Here is a 7,269-nt window from a genome sequence, read left to right as displayed (position 1 = left end):
GGGGGGGGGGGGATGTTCAGCAGCACATGCGCTCTGTGATCTCTGGCCCTCCCTCTCCCTCTGTCAGTTGCCCCTTCCTCCTTTGATTGTGGCTAATGAAGAATAATAAATCCAGTGGCAGGGTTTGCCAGCGGATCCGCCCAAGACTCAACTCACACTGAACTGGATACAGGGAAGAGGGGGAGGAAGATTCAGAGGAAGAGAAAAAGAGGGTGGAGAGGAGTATGTGTCTGTGGTGGTGGGGGGGAGTACATGGGGACTGAGGGTGGGGGAGTCGCATGCGCACAGGCTACCCGGGCCGGCTCCGCGGCTGTCCAATCCGCTGAGAGCTGTGAGAAACCGAGTGAGAGAAAGCCCTGCAGCCCTGTCGACCCTACGTCTCTTCGGCACCAGGCACCCGCCGGGCCAAGGGGGCGCAGAGCAGAGCGCCAACCGCTGCGCGCACCAGGCGGAAGACCAGAGCAGCGCGGAGGATCAGCGTCCGCCGCAGCGTTCGCGTCCTCCGCCGTGGCGGGGAGCCAGGGATCAGGGTCACCTGTGCTGCCAGGAGGGGTGGGCCGAGTGGGGGCGGAGGCCTGAAACTTAGCAGTAATCTGGAGGCTGGGGAGGCAGCCAGGTAAGAGGCGTTCCCAGAAGTCTAGGGAAAAACCCACTGAAGGCTGGCTTGGCCCATAACTTTATTTAGGAGTTTCTTTCCCTGGCGAAGCGGAGACGGGGCGGAAAAAGCGGGAGTGGCTGGAGGCCGGCTCTTAGGTAGGAACTGCCCCGTGACTGGAGTGTGGACCTGGCCAGTGGGGTGGGATTGAGCCGGGGCACTGATGTAAGAGAGCTGTGGGGCACCAGGAAGGGGCGGTGGCATCGCAGCGCGGGCGGGGGCAGGAAGGGGAGTGGAGGGCGCGGCGGGGGAGCAGGAGGCGGGTGTCAGGAAAGCTGAAAGGATCCGAGCCTGGAGGGAGCAAAGAGGGAGAAGGCGCGACGCGAGAAACGGAGCAGGAGAAACCAGCGCTTCCTGGCAGGGGAGGGCGGAGGCGCGCCCGAGGGAGAGAGGGCCAGGGAGGGTGCGGGGGCAGGCGCAGGGAGAGGGGAGTATAACTCCGCGGCCACGAGGCGCGGGGGCAGTTTCGGGCGCCCAGGTCTACAGCCAGCGGCAAGCGGAGCCCAGCATCCGCTAGACTGACGGCGGAGACAGCGGAGGAGTAGCCGCGGCAAGGAGCGCAGAGCTCACAGGAGGCGGCGAGTGAGCGCAACTTTGAATCGCCCTTCCCGCTCCCGCTCTCTCCTTGCGCTTCTCGGGAGGGTCCCTGCAGTCGGAGCCAGTGCGTGAGCTACGGGCGAGCGCCCGGGCGGGCAGGGAAGATGATGATGATGTCCCTCAACAGCAAGCAGGCGTTCAGCATGCCGCACGGCGGCAGCCTGCACGTGGAGCCCAAGTACTCCGCACTGCACAGCGCCTCGCCCGGCTCTTCCGGGCCCGCGGCGCCCTCAGCCAGCTCCCCTGGCAGCTCCAGCAATGCTGGCGGCGGTGGCAGCAGTGGCGGAGGCGGTGGAGGCCGGAGCAGCAGCTCCAGTAGCAGTGGCAGCAGCGGCGGCGGCGGCTCCGAGGCGATGCGGCGAGCGTGTCTTCCAACCCCACCGGTGCGTATTTCTGCATAATCACCGCTTAAAGGCACATTTTGACAGCCCCCTTTATCTGCTTGATGTTTTTTTCATGTCTGCACAGCAAATCACCCCACACCTCCAACCAATTTTCCCCCCTCTATCTCTTATGTATTCAGCGGGTCTTTCCTTTCATATTAATTTTTATGACTTGGGATGTTGCCTGTGCGCGTGTTGTGTTGTGTTGTGTTTTAGGCTCACTTTCTTCCTCATCGTGCACTCTTGGCTTCTCTTGGTGGCTTCCCTCCTCTCCTCCTCACCCATTTCCAGGATTACTATTACTATTATTATTTTAACGTTCTGGGGATGTTGTAGGGGCGGCAGCTGTGTCGAGCGCTGGGCAGGGGCTTCCGGAGAGAGTGCGCACAATTCCCTGCTGAGCGTAATGTGTGCCTTTTACTTGCAATTGCAGAGCAATATATTCGGCGGGCTGGATGAGAGTCTGCTGGCCCGCGCTGAGGCTCTCGCGGCCGTGGACATCGTTTCCCAAAGCAAGAGCCACCACCACCACCCGCCCCACCACAGCCCCTTCAAGCCGGACGCCACCTACCACACCATGAACACCATCCCGTGCACGTCGGCTGCCTCCTCTTCGTCGGTGCCCATCTCGCACCCGTCGGCACTGGCGGGCACGCACCACCACCACCACCATCACCACCACCACCACCACCAGCCTCATCAGGCGCTTGAGGGCGAGCTGCTGGAGCACCTGAGCCCCGGGCTGGCCCTGGGTGCCATGGCGGGCCCCGACGGCGCTGTGGTGTCCACGCCAGCTCACGCGCCGCACATGGCTACCATGAACCCTATGCACCAAGCAGCGCTCAGCATGGCCCACGCGCACGGGCTGCCCTCACACATGGGCTGCATGAGCGACGTGGACGCCGACCCCCGGGACCTGGAAGCATTCGCCGAGCGCTTCAAGCAGCGACGCATCAAGCTGGGGGTGACCCAGGCCGATGTGGGCTCCGCGCTGGCCAACCTCAAGATCCCCGGCGTGGGCTCGCTCAGCCAGAGCACCATTTGCAGGTTCGAGTCTCTCACGTTGTCGCACAACAATATGATCGCGCTCAAACCCATCCTGCAAGCGTGGCTGGAGGAGGCCGAGAAGTCCCACCGCGAGAAGCTCACCAAGCCAGAGCTCTTCAACGGCGCGGAGAAGAAGCGCAAGCGCACGTCCATTGCTGCGCCAGAGAAGCGATCGCTTGAAGCCTACTTCGCCATTCAGCCGCGGCCCTCTTCTGAGAAGATCGCCGCCATCGCGGAGAAGCTGGACCTTAAGAAAAACGTGGTGCGCGTCTGGTTTTGCAACCAGAGGCAGAAACAGAAAAGAATGAAATATTCTGCAGGCATTTAGGAGACCCTTGGCCTCTCCAGGGACAGCCCCCTCCTCATCCCCTCTTTTCCCTCCCTCTCTCTCCTTGCCTCTTTTCTTTTCACTTTTGGCGATCAGAAACAATTCCAGTAAATGTGAATCCAGATTTAGGGAGGATTGGAGAGCGAGAGGAGAGCGAGCGACTGAGCTCAAGCCCGGTGAGAATGTGAACCGATTTCTCAAAGAAAAGAAAATCAAAAGAAGGGATTTGTCAAGTTGTAGCAAAGTTGTCCCTTTTAACCCCACCCCACCAGGAAAAGGCACCTCGGCTTCTTCAGAGAAAGTCTGGAGCTGGCTGTTTGCAGGAAGGCAGACGAGACAGCCTTTTAAAAGGCCCCCAGAATGATCAAGTAAGATTTGTTTTTATTCTTAAAGACATCGCCCTTGTTCAAGTTTAAAAGTACACTTTGCAGCTATTTTTCAGAAATAGAAATTGATTCAGGACTGAAACTTTAAACTAGAGTTGATGCTTAATGTGATAGAGACATCTCTAAAGTATTTTGAATTTTAAAAAAAGATGGCAGATTTTCTGCATTTACACTGTATATTATATATATATATTTTTATTGTGGTTCTTACCCCCTTCTTCCTTCTCTGAAGTGTTAATGCTTAAGAAAGGAGTTGCGCCTGCTGTGTTCACTGATCTTGAAAAGTATTATTAGATTATTGCCGAACAACCCTCTGTAAATTATTAATTTATCTCTCTAGCAACTTAATTTTGTGCACATTCTAATTAATTAAACTGCGTCAGTCTAAAAAAGAAACAGGGGAATCGTATGCTTAGTGAAGTTAAAAATTTTTCACGTTTGATGAGTTCACTGAATTTTTACAGCTTCCTCTTATATGGTGTTCCTTTTGGCCCATTTGTATATTCTCACTTTGAATGAAGATTGTTTTTTCTTTGTTTTTACTGGTAGTGTTCTGATTTGTGAGTCGGCACTCAATAATGGCTGTCTTAATCGTGTAGACCTGATTCAATGTCCAAAGTATTGTTTACTTCGTTACATATTTAATGGGGATTCCCACATTGTCCCCGCTACACATGCACTCTCTCGCTCACCCTTACACACACACACACACACACACACCCCTCTAATGGAAGAGAAGAAGTGAAGCAGTTGGAAGCATGATTATGATGCATCCTTTTCTAGCCTTAGGTGCATTTGCCACTTGGTGTTTGCCCTTCCAGATTCTAAGATTTCACCAAGGTACTTCAATCTTCTAGTTTTCAATTGCTTTGTTGACTACATTTAAACATTTACAGGAATCCTTCCATTTTTCCTTTTGGAGATTTGTTTGTAGAAAAACTAATTTGAACTATAAGAAAGACAGTGCACTGCTTGTAAATTCACATTGTTTGGTAGAATTCTTTTGGAACAAAAAAAAATTAGGTACATGATGACCAGTACCTTATCTATTGTAAATATTTCATTCAAAATGATGCACATATAGATATATTCTTACAAATTTTGCTGTATTGCTGTTCCATTTGAGGCTCTCTGAAGTCTTGAGTTCTGTATATGACCTGGTTTCTTGTTTTTGTTAATAGATGGTTTATTTACTATGGTAATGTGTTAAGTTATTTTTGGTGCTGTTTGATTGTCTTTCATTGAAGAGTTGATTTTAATGTTTTGTTGGCAAAGTATGCTGCTTTTTTCATTAAAATATGCTATTAAAATTAAATGGCTTTAAAAATGTGATGTTGTTTTTGGTTGTTTACATGAGAATTATTTTTATGGGGGATTTTTAAAAGTAGAAACACATTTTGATGGTTTATTAGGGAGTGGTTGTTATCAAAGTTTAGCTTGAATTTAGTAGGGGGTGTTTCTCTAGGGAAGTATAAAAGAACAAGGTTTATAATAGCCTTCTCATAGCCAGAGCTTATCTCACAGGGTTCTTTGATTTTCTGCCCAGATGAAATCACAATATTTGGCTCCAAATACTTCCCTTGGAATCCTTTCTCCAGATCGGCAATAATTCTGCAAAGAGAATCTTTGTGAACAGAGGTATTACATGGATAAAAGGAAGAAAGGAACTCAGTTCAGTTTTCAGTACCACTGGGAGACTGGGTGTGGCAAGAGTCAAGGCCTGGTTGGGGGAGTAGGACATCCTGGGTGAGGCCTAGGGGCTGGCCTACCATAGTTCTCAGTTCAGTCACCTCTCTTAGAGAGGAGTGTCCCAAAGCCAGAGCAAGAAACACCTAGATCACTGGGTTATGAAGTAAAGTACCTCTCTCTGTCCACTTCCCATAACCGTTAAGGAAATTCACATTCTACAATAGGCAGAGTAGGGCTGAGAAAGAAGTCCTGAGTGGTTGGAAGGAGCAAATTTCTATGCCCTTTCTATGACTCACCCAGACATCAGAGTTGGTGGAAGTCTGTCTAATGGTGGTCTGGCACAAAGAAATTCTGCCCACTTGATACACAGACTTTTCTTTTTCTGATCCTAGTTTAAAGACATGTCCTCACCCATGTTAATAATTTTCATATTTCCTACAACAGATGAGAAACATATTAGGTTTTCATGTTTGTTTGTTTTTTCAGGAAAGCTTTGATTTAGATATTTACATCTTAGTGATGACAACATCATACTAATCTATAGGTCAAACAAGAGGAAGGAACCAGGCCATCCTCCAGGGGTAATTCTACTAACCTGAGCTGTGACCCTCTCTGGTAGGGAAATGTCTTGGGATGTTTCCTATTTTGATGATGAGGTTAGGAAACATCCTGAGAGGAAATTAAAATTGTTATAGTGACTCAAATTGGGATTAAATGTTGTTGGAAAACTGATTATGATTTTCAGATGTAACAAAAAGAGTTGTGAAAGTTGGATGGGTAATGGGTGGAGGGACTTCTTTTTTTTATAATTGAAATAAAGAAGACACCTGAAGAAACCAAAATCCATATGTCCATTTAGCAATAATGAGACACATTGCATAGATGCATAAGGAAATATTGAAAGTTGTAGGGATTTAAAAGAAGCAGTTGTGAATTCAGATATAGTGATATTTTTGGTTTAATTTTATTCCTATATTTTAGAGGCTGAAAGTGTCTTCTTCCATTTCACCCCTATTAGATTCGGTTTTCCTGGAAGTCTTTTCAAATAGCCAGCCTCCAATGTCACTATGCTGGGTACTGATTTCAGCACCACGGATAGTAACCACAAGATTTAGCCCTGTTCCAACACAGATTTGACCATGAGTTCCAGCCTGCTGGCAAACTTTCTGCTCGCTTACTTTTTCGAGAGTGGAGAAAATGAATTAAATGGCTTGAATGTGCAACAAATCAGGCTTGTTGATCTAGGATAAAAATTATCTTCAATAAATAACACCTTCTCCTTCCCAGATGTGGTTATTATCTAAGGGTCTAGGATATGTACACTAAGAGAAAGGGGTGTCAGTTAGGGGGAAGACAGACAGGTGTGCTAGTATTTTCTTTATACAAATATGACATCTTTAAATAAAGAGAGAAATCCTGTGAAATTGAGAAATATATTGAACAGAAATAAAATAGAAGTTCTGTTTAGTACGTTTTGAAGTACATGATAGCTTGCATGTATGCATATTTGTCCAAGATTTTTGTAAGGAAAGTGACATATCAGCAACTATTCATTTACTCCAACAGTTGAGAGTGAAGGCCTGTATTTCCCCCCTCATTCACCAAGTGTTCTTTGTCTTCCGTGTTCCTGGACTTTTACAACTATATCACATTTTAAGTTCATATTCTCTATGGCATTTACGAGGATTAAAAAACCATTCTTGGCTACAAGATGGAAATTATATCCATCATTTAATCCTGCTTAAATGTGTTGTTTTTTATGGGAAAAGCATAATTTTAAAAAGAAATATATTTTGAGATTTTTTATTAATGAGAGTTGTAGAGACATACCAAAACAAACCAAAGAGATTTGGAAAGAATAAGAATATTGGTCTTAAAGAAGAAATTAAAGGTAAGAATGGAATAAACCATTACAAATTGTTGAGAAAGATCCATTTTGCATTGACTTTCAAACTACTCAAATGGATAAATAGCAAAATATGGCTGAAGATCCTTGTCATATCAATCAAATCCATTGGCATTCATGACTGATTTCCAAATTCTTTTTCCTCAAGGTCCACAATTACTATTTTATTGGAAAGAGATTTTATGAATTGACTTAGCAGCACACCTAGTCATCCTCAATTGGATGTGTAGAATGTGTAGTTTATCTTTTAAAACTTTGTTAAAGGCACGTGGTCAAAT

The 7,269-nt window shown here is 47.2% G+C and overlaps 1 protein-coding gene across 1 annotated transcript; it reads left to right on the top strand.

The window, feature by feature from the left end:
- Positions 1-1,085: 1,085 nt before the first annotated feature.
- POU4F2 (POU class 4 homeobox 2) lies at positions 1,086-4,705 on the top strand. Its single transcript, XM_070591004.1, has 2 exons — positions 1,086-1,635; positions 2,069-4,705. The coding sequence occupies exons 1-2, from the start codon at positions 1,357-1,359 to the stop codon at positions 3,008-3,010; spliced, it is 1,221 nt and encodes a 406-aa protein (XP_070447105.1). The 5' UTR covers positions 1,086-1,356; the 3' UTR covers positions 3,011-4,705.
- The last annotated feature ends 2,564 nt before the right edge of the window (positions 4,706-7,269 follow it).

The sequence above is a fragment of the Equus przewalskii genome, chromosome 2 (genome assembly GCF_037783145.1).
Source record: "Equus przewalskii isolate Varuska chromosome 2, EquPr2, whole genome shotgun sequence".
NCBI lineage: Eukaryota > Metazoa > Chordata > Mammalia > Perissodactyla > Equidae > Equus > Equus przewalskii.
Note: the sequence above shows the minus strand (reverse complement) of the source record. Positions and strands in the feature narration are given on the sequence as shown.